Source organism: Trachinotus anak, unplaced genomic scaffold, assembly GCF_046630095.1.
Source record: "Trachinotus anak isolate AG129_WGS33_773 ecotype Australia unplaced genomic scaffold, CSIRO_AGI_Tana_v1 ptg000020l, whole genome shotgun sequence".
In the NCBI taxonomy this organism is placed as follows: Eukaryota; Metazoa; Chordata; class Actinopteri; order Carangiformes; family Carangidae; genus Trachinotus; species Trachinotus anak.
The window spans coordinates 5530434-5546192 of record NW_027273871.1 but is presented as its reverse complement, the minus strand read 5'-3'; the positions used below and the strand labels follow the sequence as shown (position 1 = coordinate 5546192).

The following is a 15759-nucleotide window of genomic DNA, read 5'->3' as shown; positions in this document are numbered from 1 at the left end:
AGTCAATAACAAAAGAAACAAACATCTGGCTGCTCGCGTTACAGTGTTCCCCACAGCATTAGATTCTGTGGTGACTGTGGAGGTGGTTAATAAATTACCATGCAATTATCAAAGTGACCTGGCAGGAACATACAGTCACTTTTTTGTTGTTTGCAGATTTTATTGTTAATGGGTGAAATTGCCATTTTTCCCCATTAATCTACCCTCAATAACCCATGACGAAAAAGTGAATACATGATTTTAGAAAATCTTGTAAATTTATTAAAAAGGACCTGTATTTGGCTGCATTGATCCTTCCCTCAGTTCTGACCTGTCTCCCTGTCCCTGCCACTAAGAAGCCACCCCATCACATGATGCTGCCACCACCATGCTTCACCCTAAGGATGATATTAGCCAGGTGATGAGCAGTGCATGGTATTTGCCAGACATCGTGCTTGGAGTTCTGTCCAAAGAGTTTAAGTTGTGTTTCATCAGACTAGAGAATCTTGTTCCTCATGCTCTCAGAATCCCTTAAATGCTGTTTGGCAAACTCCAAGTGGACTGTCATTTGCCTTTTACCCAAAGTGACTTTTGTCAAGAGACTCTACCCTAAAGGCCTGACTGATGGAGTGCTGCTGAGATGGTTGTCTTTTTTAGTAGGTTCTTCCATCTCTGTAAAGAACTTCTGAAGCTCTGTTAGAGTGATCGTTCTACAGTATAGTCACCTCCCTAGCTAAGGCCCTCTTGTCAGGTTACTCAGCCTGGCCAACTCTAGGAAGAGGCCTGGTCATTCCAAACTTCTCCCTTTCACAATGATTGAGGCCACTGTACTCCTGGGTGCACTTAAAGCTTTAGCAATTGCACTATACCTTTGCCATGATCTATGCCTAACCGACTTAGGGCTGACAAATGTACTGATTTAACTATGTTAAACAACAGGGTAATGACGATGTACAGATGTTACCCACACACACCAAACAAATCTCTGACAGTAGAGCAACTATAAGAATAGCATAAACATGCTTCTAGTGATTCAGTGAGTCAAAACAGTACTGCTGTCATGCTTCTCTGAGACATTCAGAGAATGTCGGTGCTCAAAAGTCACAGGTCAAGGACACTGATCTCACAAAAGACATTTTTGGCCTTGTGATTGGAACATGTCAAAAATGCCTTGTGGGAATCCCTACCAATCAGGCACAAACATTTAGTTGCACTAAAAGATGAGCTGATTAGATTTTGAGGGTCAAAGGTCAATAAAAATAATGAAGCCCATACATGTATTTCTGTTGTATTATTGCTCTTTTTGTTTTTTTGATTTGTTTGATTATTTCTGCTGATTGTTTTTATATTCATTTAAGCTTTCTATTGCTTAACCTTTCATATGCTGAACAATTTCGCATATTTTCTAGTGTTAATGTTTGTTTGTGATTCATTTTCATCTTCCAATGACAATGTAGCTTTTAATCCAGGAAATTAACAACCTCTGTGAATAATAATAATGATAAAAATAATAATGATGATGATAATAATAATAAAACAGTATATTGGTGCCATTTAAGTTAGAACAGGGTGAAGAAAAACATTACTCTTTCTTCTCTTAAAGTTACAAATTGTATATTTCATCATAATCGTTTTTGATGTTGCATCAAACATAAGTGAGTTCCCTAAAGTAAAAATCCCGTCTATATAACACTGCAACATCTTGAACACCTTCAGTGCTAGGAGCATCTTTTTTACTGCTGATGAGTATTATCAGCAAGCACAGGTATCCTCAAGAAAGACGAGACAAACTGATATCAGAGACATTCAAAGTACGTATCTGTTAATGAATGTTCTAGAAATGTATCACAATTTTTTATAAATTTTCCTCAAAATTTCTAATCAGAGAAAAACATATATAAATAACATTTGCTTCTTCAGCTTTCAATTTTATTACCATAAGGATCTGTGGAACTTGCTTAGTGCAGATACTGACACTTCAGATTTCAGCCGCAGATGAAACAGATGTAAAAGAAATGCAAAGACAGTATTATTCTGAACAACACAAAATCATAGACCAGTAGATCTGCTAATATCTAGGAAAAGCTGAAAGTTTTTTTATTGTATTTAGTAGTGCAAACAATTTTGTCTTTAGGAAATAATCTCATGATAATCAGTTACTAGAGCATTGATTTTTTCTTTCAGGCTGATGGAAAACTACACCTACAACAGTTTCACACTCCAGCTGGAGGGGTTAAATGTCTCAAAGGATTCTGTCTACCCTGCTTTTCTCTTCTTCGTTTTCTCCTATCTGTTTATAATGGTAACAAATGTCGGCATTGCTGTTCTGGTTTTCATTGACAAGAACCTTCACCAGCCTATGTACCTCCTTTTTTGCAACCTGCCACTGAGTGACATCCTTGGAAACTCTATCATGCTGCCTCGTTTGCTCATAGACATGTTGCGGCCTCCCTCTGAACGCCTCATTAGTTATTATGAATGTGTGGTCCAAGCTTTTACTTCACACATGTTTGGTACCACCACCCACACTGTGCTCATGATTATGGCCTTTGACAGATATGTAGCCATCTGCAATCCACTGCGCTATGCTACTATAATGACCAACAAAATGGTCATCAAGCTGACAGTTTCTGCCTGGGGAGTGGCTTTTGTTCTGGTCGGGATTCTGCTTGGCCTGACTGTAAGACTGAACCGATGCAGGACTATGATCACAAACCCCTATTGTGACAATGCCTCACTGTTTAAACTCTCCTGTGAAAGTGTGTTTATTAATAATGTCTATGGCCTCACTTTCACTGTTGTCCTGTTCACAGGGTCTATAGGCAGCATGGTTCTCACCTATACTAAGATTACAGTAGTCTGTCTGACCAATAACAACAAGTCTCTGAACAGTAAAGCCTTAAAGACCTGCAGCACTCATCTGGTTGTATATCTGATCATGGTGTTTAGTGGAATGTCTATCATTGCTCTGCATCGCTTCCCTCAGTACTCAGACTACAGGAAACTCTCTAGTATTTTGTTTCATATCATCCCTAGCAGCCTCAATCCAATTATTTATGGTGTGCAGTCAAAAGAGATACGAAAATTCTTGTCAAATCTGTTTAAACCCAAGAAAATTCTGTCATTATAATGACCATTTATTTTTACATTTATTACAGATATGTAGAAGAGTGCCCTACTGTATTCCATGTTCATATTCTTCTTGACTGTTTGGTAATATCACGGCAATAATACCAATCAATACTGTGGTAATACAATTCTAATCTAGCAATTGATTTTTATAGTTGTCATTATTACAAACAGGTGCCCTTTTTGTTTTTAAAGAAGCAAATTTGCAAATAATATTTCATGTGGTGAAATGTAATGATGAAAATAACCACATGCTACATACACACCTTCTCATCGTAAAGTGTATATTGTAAATTCAAAATAAAAGTTAAACTGTGGTGCTGACATTTAATTATGAACAACTGTGTCATTACTGTCAAGTAAGATTTCCGTTAGAGCAAAGTCCAGTTCATAATTTTCAATTCTCTGGTAACCATTACTTATTCTGCAAGAAAATACTACCTACCCAGACACAATGTAGACTTTCGAGAACTTTGGGGAAATGCAGTCTTTTTTTCTAATCCATTAGATGGTGTACCAGAACATAATCAAAGGCTAATTCAAGAAATTAATTCATAAATAATGCAACTGGAATTTGTTATTGTTCACATGTGGCACTGCAGCCCACACTCACATACTGCACGTTTGACTCCTTCACTAAACTGGTGTTATATATCACACATAGCAGGTCCACTGTTTCAGAGGTCTGTCAAGCAAGCAACAGAACCTTTGGAACTTCCTCTCTCAACTTTTCAGAATAAACAGCTCAATAGTTTGAAATAAAGCATTGCTAAAAAACAATTCTCATCCTTTATTTTGTATGAAAAATCACTGAGGTGGAAGTGATTGCTGTGGGTATTGTAAGATTTAAAAAAAAATCAGATTATCAAGTAATCTGTCAGGCCAAATATTATTTCTGGTGAGCCAGTTGCGGACAACTGCTCTAAAACATATTATGATATTAGCTATGTTTATTGAGAGGTGATTTTAGCATCTTCAAACCACTTAATAGCTGATTTTAACTTTGGGTTTGTCCAAATGTCAAGCACCATCCCTACTGAAGGCAGTGCCAATATCACAAGGCTTAGAAGGGTCCAGAAATAACAGACATGGAGATTTCTTATTATTTTGTTTCTTTTTTGACTTACATGACTTTACATACAAAATAAGTGATGAGAAGAAATCAGCTGCTGTATTAATCCAAAAGTAAATTTATATAAACTGCAGAACTGTAATCTTAACCTTCCAAAGGCCATGATTTGAATGTTTTACCAAAACACATAACAGAAGTGGTGGTTTACTTCCAAAATTGGTGCACAGACATGTATGTTTGACTTTTTATCAGATAATCAGATATTTCCACCTGCAGTGTACTGATGATCCCACTGGGAGAGTTTCATTTCTATCCGCGTTGTAAAAATGCTCCGCAAATCATGCAACATAGTCTGTTGGAAAAATTAACTGAACGCTTACTTCCTGAGGCAAGGGTACCTGAAATAGTTCCTTTTACTTTGCAACTCTCTAAGACTATTGTGTACAATTAATGTTGTTGCATCCCTAGAATGCTGAGACTATGCCAAGAAAAGCCGAAGCTCACTGGAAGCACACAACTAATCTCCTCTCATCTCATCTTTTGGAGTGGAAAGAAATGCTGCATTTCTAACAATCTCGGGAAATGTTGTTGAAGTTAATTGCTGCAAAATACTTTTCACAGCAAGCTTATCTCCAGACAGCAAAGACAATGTGGGTCTTGGTGAATAAATTACTAGTATTAAGAGGCTAGCTAACTGGAAGTTTGACATTTTTTGAGTGACCCTCTAGGATTGGTATGCAAGATATCTACAACCAAATGCTAAATGTAGCTTACACCAAAAAGTTGATGATATCCGTAGCATAAAGTGAGATTAGCAAATGGAGTGACAAAACAAAATGCTCCATAATTGTCAAAGTAGTCAATTCATGCTATTGCCATTGAGAGTGTAATTTTCCAAATGGAAGGGCCTGTTACAGATGCATCAGCAAACCACACAAGCTAGATGACTGCCAATTAAAGAAATGTGAGTGACAGAGGGCAAAGACTCAACAACATTGGGCAATAAATTTCATCATTACCATGGTTATCACTGTTACCTCACAGTAACAAGGGTCTTGGTTTGAAGCTGCTGGCAACTAAAGCCTAACTGTGTGGGGTTTGCATGTTGATCTTGTCCCTGTATGGGTTACTGATGCTCCAGTTTCACACACTGTCCAAAAGCTTGTAGTTTCAGTTGAATGGTGACCCTAAATTGCCACTGGCTGAATGTGAACCTGTGAATGTATGGATAGATACTTAAGTTTCTTTAATAATGTGTGGTTTCTGTTAATTTTCATTTGTCAAAAAGACTCACAAACATGAGTCTTTACACATACAGCTCAATTCATCAGTAAAATTTTCTTCACGTGACAATACTTTTTTTCAAGCATCTATCCAGTAAATAAACACGTTAAAGTCAAAGATGAATGTTTGTGTCCAAAATATCCACGTTAAGTTTTTTTTTCAACAGGTTCGAAAAGACTAAATGTAACCAGTATACTACTGGCCTTCTGGTGAACACCGACTTTTTATAGCCTTTGCACTGGTGACAGCCAGAGCCAAAGGCATATTGGTTTTGAGTGATCTGTCAGTACATACGTACATCCTTCCATCCCATTCTTGTTGGCACGATATCTCAGTAACGCCTTAACGCACCTTATTCAAATTTGGCCCAAACGTTCATCAGGACTTAAGAATAAACTGATTAGATTTTGGTGGCTAAAGGTCAAAGGTCAAGGTCATGATGACCTCAAAAAACATGATTTTGGCCTTGTGAATGCAAAATCTTGTGAACTCCTCGAGGGAATCTCTTCAAATTTGGAACAAACATTCACCTGGACTCAAGGACAAACTGAGCAGATTTTGGTGGTTAAAGGTCAAAGGTCAAGGACCTCAGAAAAAGTGTTTTTGACCTTGTGAATGCAATATCTCTGAAAGGCCTTGAGTAATTTCTTCAAATTTGGTTTGAACATTAAGTTTGACTGAGGGAAGTACTGAGTATATTTTGGTGGTCAAAGGTCAAGGTCACGGTGATCTCACAAAATGTGATTTTGGCCATCTGAAAGCAATATCTCTGGTGGTTAAAGGTAAGAGATCATGTTCAGTGTGACCTCACAAAACACAACATTACTCAAGACTTCACACAGCAATTGTGACAAAATTTATAATACAACCGCGAAGCAGTAATTCTAGCTTAACATTAGTTAATTCTTTAATATATAGCAGTTTTATGGCCTCTTCACATCATGTTGCTGTGACAGTAGCTTGGGTTTCCCCCCTACCTCAAATCCTGACCAATACCATAAGCTAGCCTACATCATGGGTTTACCCAATGCACCAGAGGTGTTTTTTGGTTGGACTGCAACAGTGGGGCCAGCCCTATGATGAAGAACATCCCTGACTGACTGACTGACTAAATGACTGAGTAAGTGATAACAGAAACACCAGCAACCAGAAATGAGCCATTACACTTACTCTAGCACAGCAATTAAAGCCCTGTTAAGAGATAATGGGTTTCTGCCCACTGAAACACTAAAGAGCTTTTAATTTGAAATGATTACAGCAAACGTTATTAACATGTCATGCAGCAACTCAAGCGAGTCTTTGTACTAAAATACCTGCATAACCAATTATACATATCAAACAAAGGTAATTTTTAAAAGTCTGTTACATTCTGCAGTTAAGGTAAAAACTGAAGAGGATCTAGACAACAAGGTGAACTGCCTTGTTGTTTTGATGCTATATTCATAATGACAGAGAAACAAAGTTCGTCAAGTTCAACCAATCATGACTCATTTTATGTAACACTTGCAAAGTTTCATTAATGATCTCCTAATGTTGCATCATACTTTACACAAAGTAATGATAACTGATTTCCCTAAAGATGCAATCATGTCAATAAAACATGCAACAGAGGAGACCTTGATTAGAGCTGTTGGGTTTTATCAGCAGTGAGTGGGGAGACACAGGAAAGAAATGCAAGAAGGAAACCAGAGACATTACAATTAGGTATTACTGAGCTGCAAAAAACAGTTTCCTTTTTCATAGTTCACATATGATTTTCTCAGGATGTTTGTAGTTTTGAAGTGAAAACATATGTGAAGAACATTTACCTCTTCATTCTTCATTGTGACAACCTTAATGATTTGCTGAAACTGCTAAGATTATACTTTTGTGATTAAAAGGGGGAGGACATTCAGCTTTCTAGGCAGAACATACAGAACAGAATACAAAAAAAACCTAAAGTGGAGGGGGTTACAGATACATCAAAATACTATGCAAGAAATTATTTATTTTAGCAAAAATATATACTTTGGAATAAAATTCCCTACAATCTGTGTAAAGCTAAATATATTAATATACTTGTGCAATCATGGTTCTCTCAGAAATGGGTCTCTGATAAATGGATTTCATGGTATTACCTGCATTTACATTATTATTTTGTTCTTTCAGGCTGATGGAAAACTACACCTACAACAGCTTCACACTCCAGCTGGAGGGGTTAAATGTCTCAAAGGATTCAACATACGCAGTGTTTATTTTCCTTCTAGTCTCCTATCTGTTTATAATGGTCACAAATGTTGGCATTGCTGTTCTGGTTTTCATTGACAAGAACCTTCACCAGCCTATGTACCTCCTTTTTTGCAACCTGCCACTGAGTGACATCCTTGGAAACTCTATCATGCTGCCTCGTTTGCTCATAGACATATTGCGTCCTCCCTCTGAACGCCTCATTAGTTATTATGAATGTGTGGTCCAAGCTTTCACCACACACATGTTTGGTACCACCACTCACACAGTGCTCATGATTATGGCCTTTGACAGATATGTTGCCATCTGCAATCCCCTGCGCTATACTACCATAATGACCAACAAAATGGTGATCAAGCTGACAGTTTCTGCCTGGGGAGTGGCCTTTGTTCTGGTCGGGATTCTGCTCGGTCTGACCATAAGACTGAACCGATGCAGGACTATGATCACAAACCCCTATTGTGACAATGCCTCACTGTTTAAACTCTCCTGTGAAAGTGTGTTTATTAATAATGTCTATGGCCTCACTTTCACTGTGGTCCTGTTCACAGGGTCTATAGGCAGCATGGTTCTCACCTACACCAAGATTACAGCAGTTTGTCTGACCAGTAAGAACAAGTCTATGAACAGTAAAGCCTTAAAGACCTGCAGCACTCATCTGGTTGTGTATCTGATCATGGTGTTCAATGGAATGTCTATCATTACTCTTCATCGCTTCCCTCAGTACTCAGACTACAGAAAACTCTGTACCATTTTGTTTCATATCATCCCTGGGAGCCTCAATCCAATTATTTATGGTGTGCAGTCCAAAGAGATACGAAGATTCTTGTCAAAGTTGTTTGAGTCAAAGAAAATTTTGCCATCATTATAAAGTTATTCTCCAAGATTTAACTTATTTAATACAAAAAAACATAAAATGTGTACCAAGAATGCCCTATTGTATGATCCTGTGTTTGTTGCTAGTAAGCAAAGTGTTTGCACACTGTTCTGTATACTGTATTATGGTCACTCTAGGATTACATATAAATAATATTCAGGTGATAAAGAGTAATATATTGTAAGAAGGTAGAAAAATAAACTGTGGTAATTATTTGTGTGATAACCTGTAGGTAATAGCCTGTCATTAACATTTAGAATATTGGTTGTGTGGAGTGTCATTTTTGTGATATGGTAATATGGTAATGTCACATTTGGGTAATAATAGGCCAATGTGCTCATAAAAATCAGGTTATATCACAGTAGTATTCTCTCAGTAATAATGGGAAAATTAAAGTAGTAAATGCAAAGTAAATGGAAGTAAATGCTTCTTCCCATCTGCTATTAGCCTCATCAACAAGGCTAGAGAGCCCCACTGTTGCTGATCAATTGCACCAATGACCAGAAAAAATTCCTTGTATGTGAAAACATACTTGGCAATAAAACTGATTCTGATTCTGATTCTGAAAAAAAGGATAATCTTTAATATTATCTTGATGTAAATGAGTTACATGAATATTATGCTAACAACAATGAGGTTATATTATGTTCATGTTTTCACAATACATATGGAATTATATCAGCGTAAAACTTCACAATCACAAGAAATTCATAATAAATTATCACAGTTAATTACTAGAAAATAATGTGGAAATTCCTGTCACTGGACCATTCTAAACATTTCCTCTTCACACAGCACTTGGAGTTTCTGTGCAATAATAATGAAAAAGGGTGCTAAATTATGTGTTTCCTCTTAATTTTACAGTTATGTCTCCCACTCTCTCTGTTTTCCTTTGGTGTGTAGGTTCCTATGTGGTCTTATCCTCTGTGTAGTGTTTTTGGGTGTGGGATTGTCTTCAGGAGAACCAAACATTTAACACATGGTTCTGGATTGTGGCTTTATAGCAAAATGGGCTGACGCTGCAATACACACTCTTACATTATTACCTGCAGTGGAAGATAAATAAAAGAATGCATTAATAGAAAAGCAAATGGTTCATTCTAAACGATTTACTCACAAATCATCAACAACCATTTTCTTCTACCAAACAAGGCAGGGTTTGTTTAGCCTTAAAATGGTTAATATGACAGCCGCTTGTCATCACAAGGCTAATTCCTCTAATACTTATATAAAAGGAAACATTACAGCGACATTGGCACTTAGCTGAGAGTATAATCACATAATTGTTAAACAAAACATAAATGTAACTATTAGCTTTTAAGTTTGGTCATCAGAAGGCCAACATTCTGCTACTTCATACATTAGCTGCTAATGTTGACCGACACAAGGCTATTAAACCAAAACTACATCATTTCAGTAGCATTAGCTGCTAACTATGCAGTTTCAGTAGCATAAGCTGCTATGAACATGAAAAAATCAAAGGTAAAATGAAACATGTCAGTAGCATTATCTGCTAATGTTGGCCAACAGAGGGCTAATGACCCTAACTTCGTCATTTAAGTAGCATTAGCTGCTAACTATGCAATTTCAGTAGCATTAGCTGCTAACTATGACCATAAAAAATCAGTCAGAGTGCTGGCTGTAGTCTTTGAGGTGCAAGATGAAACAGAATAGGTTATAAGCATTTAGTAAGCGGGATCTTTACTGGGGATTAACATTAAAAGTGACATGCAATGTGTACTAAAATGCTGAGTCCATTAAATCTGCACTTACTCTGACTTCAATGCAGCCATCTCTGTGTCAGCAGTTCCTGAGAAGCTGAGAGGAGCAGCAGAGTTGACTTCACCAGACTGAGTGACAGCCGAAATTTACCAAATAACTAAATAACTAATTAAGTCATTTTATTTCTTATATCGCACCAAATGAACTAATCAAATAATCGATTTAGGTCTTATTTTTTGGATTCATTTGCTATTGTATTGCAGGTGTGTAATGTACTTTGTTGCACAGGTGTTGATATAGCAGTTCCCAGCTCCTCTGTGATTATTTCAGAGTTAGTTAAACAACATGATAAAGCAGTACTTATTTCAAGAATGTAATGAAATCATTCCTACAGCTAAATTAATTCACATGAGCAACATTGCAGTATATTTGCACTTGCACCTACATAGAAAAGGCAATGCCTGGACATAGTTTTATATTTTTGCCAATTCTGAGCTTATTCTTTCAGTCAGCATCAAGTTTTAGAATCACATGATTCAGGAGAACCTACCTTTTGACCTATTTGACAAAAAACAAAAAATGCCATATGGAAATAGAATTATGGAGGCTGGTGACCAGAGCAGAGAGTTAGCTAGCTAGCAGTTAGCAGTGTAGCTGTGACTGTAGGAGTTGGCTGCTCGGTTCTGCTTGCCTATCTGCAAAACTCACCACATGCCATGGAGTTATAGTCATCTCTGCCCATTAGCTAACAGTCAGACATTATGGTCTAACTTAGCTTACATGTTACACAAGCACTCTGTTACTCTCCTTCTTGACTGCGATTAGCTGAGTCATCCTCGGGCAAGCTAACAAGAATATTAGCATTCAAAACTTACCCTCACTTTGCTAGCTCCTATCTATTCAGTGTGTTTGATGATTTGTTGAAAAATCTTGATATCTCTCCACTCAGTTAACTTCATCCGCTCCTCACAAATGAAAATGGCAGACCTGTTAAAAACACAGAGATAGCTGTAATGTGTTAGCAAACAATTATGTATTTTCACATCCAGAGCACCAAATTTGACATGTGAGTTCTTCTTCTAGCCACCTTGTGAGTAAGTCACTCTTCTTGTTGCTCTCTCCAGCTCTTGAGACTTTTGTGTTAGCCTGCAGGATATTTTTTTCCTCTAGCTAGTCACTGAGGCCAGAGACACGCTGGATGCGTCACGTGTGCGTGGTGGCTGCAGAACTCCTTGGTTTTCACTTCGGTGCCCATGTTAACGGATTACAGCAGAGCACGTCTCTCGCATCGTGGCTGCATCGTGGAATCTACAAATATTATTTGTTAAAAAATATATTTTTCACAAGTGACTTATGTATCTTGTAGCAAAAACAGACAGAGAAAAGATCTGTTGACAGCCATTTTAGCATCAAACTGACACCTCCCACTACAATCTCTGTGTCTAGGCCAAATCTGACGTAGACATTAAAAAATAACACAGATATTTTCTACCCATTTTAGCAGCTGCTTGAGGAGACAGTGGTGTTTCAGAGGCATTTTCTGTCAAAATTAAATCAGAAATTAATTTAAAATGAAGAGAAATCCAACATTCAAGTATCCTGCAAACCCTATGTAAACAGATAGCAGCGACGGAGCAGACACGCAGCCGGTGAACACACTTGTTTTTAAAGTGGATATGAAACAGTCAATCAAATCCACTCTACTCAACAATTATATAATAAGCATGACAAATGTAAACATATAAAAGAAAAAAGAAGCTCCGTTTTATGTTTTGTTTCAAGGGCGCCGCCATCTTGCTGCACTATAACCTGTGACGTCACTGGGTTGGTTCTGTGCTCTCTGGAACAGATAGATCGGTGGAGACAGTGAGAGACAGAGATTGAAAGGCAGACGGTGAAAGATAGATGGTGAAAGATAAAAACTGTGAAAGACAGAGACGTGGAGGATAGAGACATCGAAAGCTAACAGACGTGGAGGATAGTTACGGTAAGAGACAGAGGTGAGGAGACAGACAGTGACAGCTAAAGATGGAGTCTGACGAGCCGCAGGACACCAGAAGACCAAAGGGGGGCCACTACTGTGTTGCTCCTGGCTGTAAAAATGACTTTTACAGGGCTAAAGCCAAGGACAAAACAATCCATTATCATAAACGGCCGCTGAAACGGAGACCTGTACTGCTGCGCTGAGGGTTTGCAGCGCACATTTTTTGGACATTTTTAGTTGTTCGCCGGACCAACAGACTTATGTCTCTGGACTAAATATTTCCACAGCATCTGTCAAAAATTAAAAATTAACCACAACTATTAAAACTCATGTCGCTCCAGACCAAACATGTGATTCCTCAGCCAGAGGTCACAGCTTATGCAAATCTCCTAAATACTTCTTACCTTGACTTCACATTTTCCAAACGTTAAATAATCCACAGACATTATCCCAAATTCCGTTTTGATCCTCACCATCATCTCGTTTCTCCCATACGCAGTGTGCAGTAAAGTTTTTATCCAGTTTTCCTTCACATGGACTGACTACAGAAAAGTCGCCACATGTGGCAAAAATTCAAAGATATATACGTGTATAGTGTATCCACCAGGAACCAACATAAGGCACAATAATTTACTTTTGGAGCAATAAACTTTTTCAGAGTAATCTAGGATCTAGGAAACCGCTGGAGACCTGACTTTGTTTACCTTTTTTTATGCCACTCCATGTTTGGCTGGCAATGAAGGCATTTTTGATTGGCCGATGACAGGTCTACCTGCTCGGTACTGCACCTTTTTTAGTCAAGAAAAAAATGTCCATAACACTACAAAATCAGCAATATGAAATGATAATAGCAACAGTGAGCAAATAATAATATCAATGCATGGCGATTTTCAGTATTTCAGTCTAGTTGAGCCTTTGCATTTCACATATTATATATTTAGACACTATGCAAACAGCACTGAAGCCCTCTACTGGTCCTGCACTGCCATAACTTAAAGCGGCAACTTCGTGACAGATATTGTTAATTAATAGGCAATCTCTAAAACTACTATTGGTAACCTTTAAACAGCACCTGGTAAAACAGAAATCAAAGTGAAGACCAGAATAGAAACTAGATATTAATTTTTAAAAAAGTATATAATCCCAAAGGAAAATTAGTGTTACAGCAGCTACTTGACACAAATCAAATACAAAAACAATGAGATATGTATGAGAAACTAATATAATTAAAGGCTTAATTGCATACAACTATAGACTAAATTAAATATGAAAAATAAATAAATAGAGCAAAGATTGGATATAGATTCATAACTATAAGATACCATTTCCTATTGGGCTAAAATACACTGAACATTAGTACAAGTCAGGTGGATACTGCTAAAGTCGTAAGGTGTATGATTGTCCATGGATGTTAGAAGTAACTGCACATTGATACTTTTGATAGTCACTAGTAGTCAATATTAACATCAAAATGTGTTTATTTTGTTCAATGTCCTCAAGAAACACAACAAACATCCCAGATATGCACACATATTATTAATGTTATAATAAAACACAATGAAAGCAGTAATTGTAAGAATGACTAACACAACAAAAAGTGTCTAGGTTAATGATTCTTTAATATGTTTTAAATCATTAGTCAGGATATAAGTACATAGTCTTTCATGTTATGGCTGTCAACATCAACTGGATACCTAAAAACAGTAAATTTGTGTCTACAGGATAGGCAGACATGCATGCAACTGGTGGCCAGCAGCTAATTCCCAGAGGCTGACATCAGTGAGGAGATAGGGCAGGAGACAGGCAGAGTTCCCACCCTAACAGTCAGTGTCAGCTCTCAGACTGATGCATTTGAACAGGACAAAGAAGGGGGCAATAAGCAGTATGTTTGCACAGGCACTTTGACAGATGACATACTTGCCAAACATGTAATAAACAATGACCATTTATACCGTACATCTGTCGAAGGCCTCTCCCTAGCTAGGGATCATCATTGCCACAAGAGTTTGACCTTAGCAGTAAGGGGTTTGAAGAGTCTGGGGTAGAAAGTTTAATGGAAGAGAGTCAAGATAATGCCACTGATGATGATGAGTTTGAGTTGAGTGGTGAGGGAAGCATCAGTGATGATGATCAAAGTTTAAATGACATTGAGGATGAGGAACCAAATGGCTCACAAGACAGGAAAAGTATTGTGTCAATCAGAATCAGAATCAGAATCAGAATCAGGTTTATTGCCAAGTATGTTTTCACGTACAAGGAATTTGTTCTGGTGATTGGTGCAGAGCGCACCAGAACACCGAGGCAGCCATCTGCGGCGCCATTAAAAAGGGGGAGGGGGGGGGGGGGGGGGGGGGGGGGATGGGGAAAAACAATTGGAGAGGAGAGGAGAGGAGAAAAAATAACAGAACCCAAACTATACTCCTGGGCGGGGGGGGGGGGATGGGGAAAAACAAGTGGAGAGGAGAGGAGAGGAGAAAAAATAACAGAACCCAAACTATACTCCTGGGCGGGTGGGGGGGGTGAGGGGGGGGTACAGTGTGGGATTCGGGAAAAATAGACACGGCTTACTCTGTTAGTCCATTCTGGTCATCTTCATCCATTCTCCTTTTCAAAGCTGAAAGCTTCTCCAAGATGTGACCCATGTTGCGATTTATGACCACAGTCTGAGCGTTAACAGCTCTGTCTATTACCGCAGACAGGGTGTTGACAGCTCCTTCCAAGGTGGTTCCCAAGTTGCGGTTCACAATCACAGTCTGAGTGCTTACAGCTTCACTCACTCCATCAATTATGTCGGGCAGCGTGGGGATTTGGACTGCTGTCACCGTCTTCTGAATTTTCCGATACACCAGGGCAATGCCTAATCCAATCAGCAGAAAGCCTGATATCACAGTTCCGAATATGTAGAGATCTTCGATGTCCTCAACGGAAAGAATCGCCAGGCACACGACCCTCCACTGCTCCCAGGAGTCCCTCATGTAACCAGCGGCGTACGTTCCGCCAGGGCAGACAGGTTCCCCCGAACCCGGGCTTCTCGTCGAGAAGATCCTGTCAATTGCGTTGAGAGACCAGTTGACCAATTCCATGATTTTAGATTTAGAGAGCAGTGCGGAGAGAGGCTTCCAAGGTTTAGACAAGACAGGACGAGACGTGAGATGCAAAGCAGGGAAAAAAAGGGAGAGGAGAGAGGGGGAAGATGCATCCGCCTTCGTTGAGAGCCGGAAGAAGTAAAAGAGGAATTGCTGAAGCTCTTTCGTGTGTGCAATTGGGAAGGTTGTGGCAAATGTCTGATGAGCACACCAGCAGTCCTCAAAAGTGGATTTGGTCTTAAGATTAAGACAGAATGTATTGGCGGTCATGATTATATGTGGCATTCTCAACCTTTAGTTAAGGGAATAATTGAATGCAATGTTTCTGTGCCTGCTGCTGTATTTGTCACTGGAAATGAGTGCAGTCCATTCTTGGAGGTGTGTGACACCATTGGCGGGA

At 38.6% G+C, this 15759-nt stretch overlaps 2 protein-coding genes across 2 annotated transcripts; both read left to right on the top strand.

Moving 5' to 3' along the window:
* The first annotated feature begins 2160 nt into the window (after nt 1-2160).
* LOC139637254 (olfactory receptor 8G17-like) lies at nt 2161-3116 on the top strand. Its single transcript, XM_071505818.1, has one exon. The coding sequence runs from the start codon at nt 2168-2170 to the stop codon at nt 3107-3109; it is 942 nt and encodes a 313-aa protein (XP_071361919.1). The 5' UTR covers nt 2161-2167; the 3' UTR covers nt 3110-3116.
* Nucleotides 3117-7553: 4437 nt separating this feature from the next.
* On the top strand, nt 7554-8567 carry LOC139637240 (olfactory receptor 8G17-like). Its single transcript, XM_071505803.1, has one exon. The coding sequence runs from the start codon at nt 7563-7565 to the stop codon at nt 8559-8561; it is 999 nt and encodes a 332-aa protein (XP_071361904.1). The 5' UTR covers nt 7554-7562; the 3' UTR covers nt 8562-8567.
* Nucleotides 8568-15759: the final 7192 nt, after the last annotated feature.

Coding starts and splice junctions, on each gene's coding strand:
- LOC139637254 (XM_071505818.1), top strand. CDS start 2,168: ATGGAAAACTACACCTACAACAGTTTCACACTCCAGCTGGAGGGGTTA.
- LOC139637240 (XM_071505803.1), top strand. CDS start 7,563: ATGGATTTCATGGTATTACCTGCATTTACATTATTATTTTGTTCTTTC.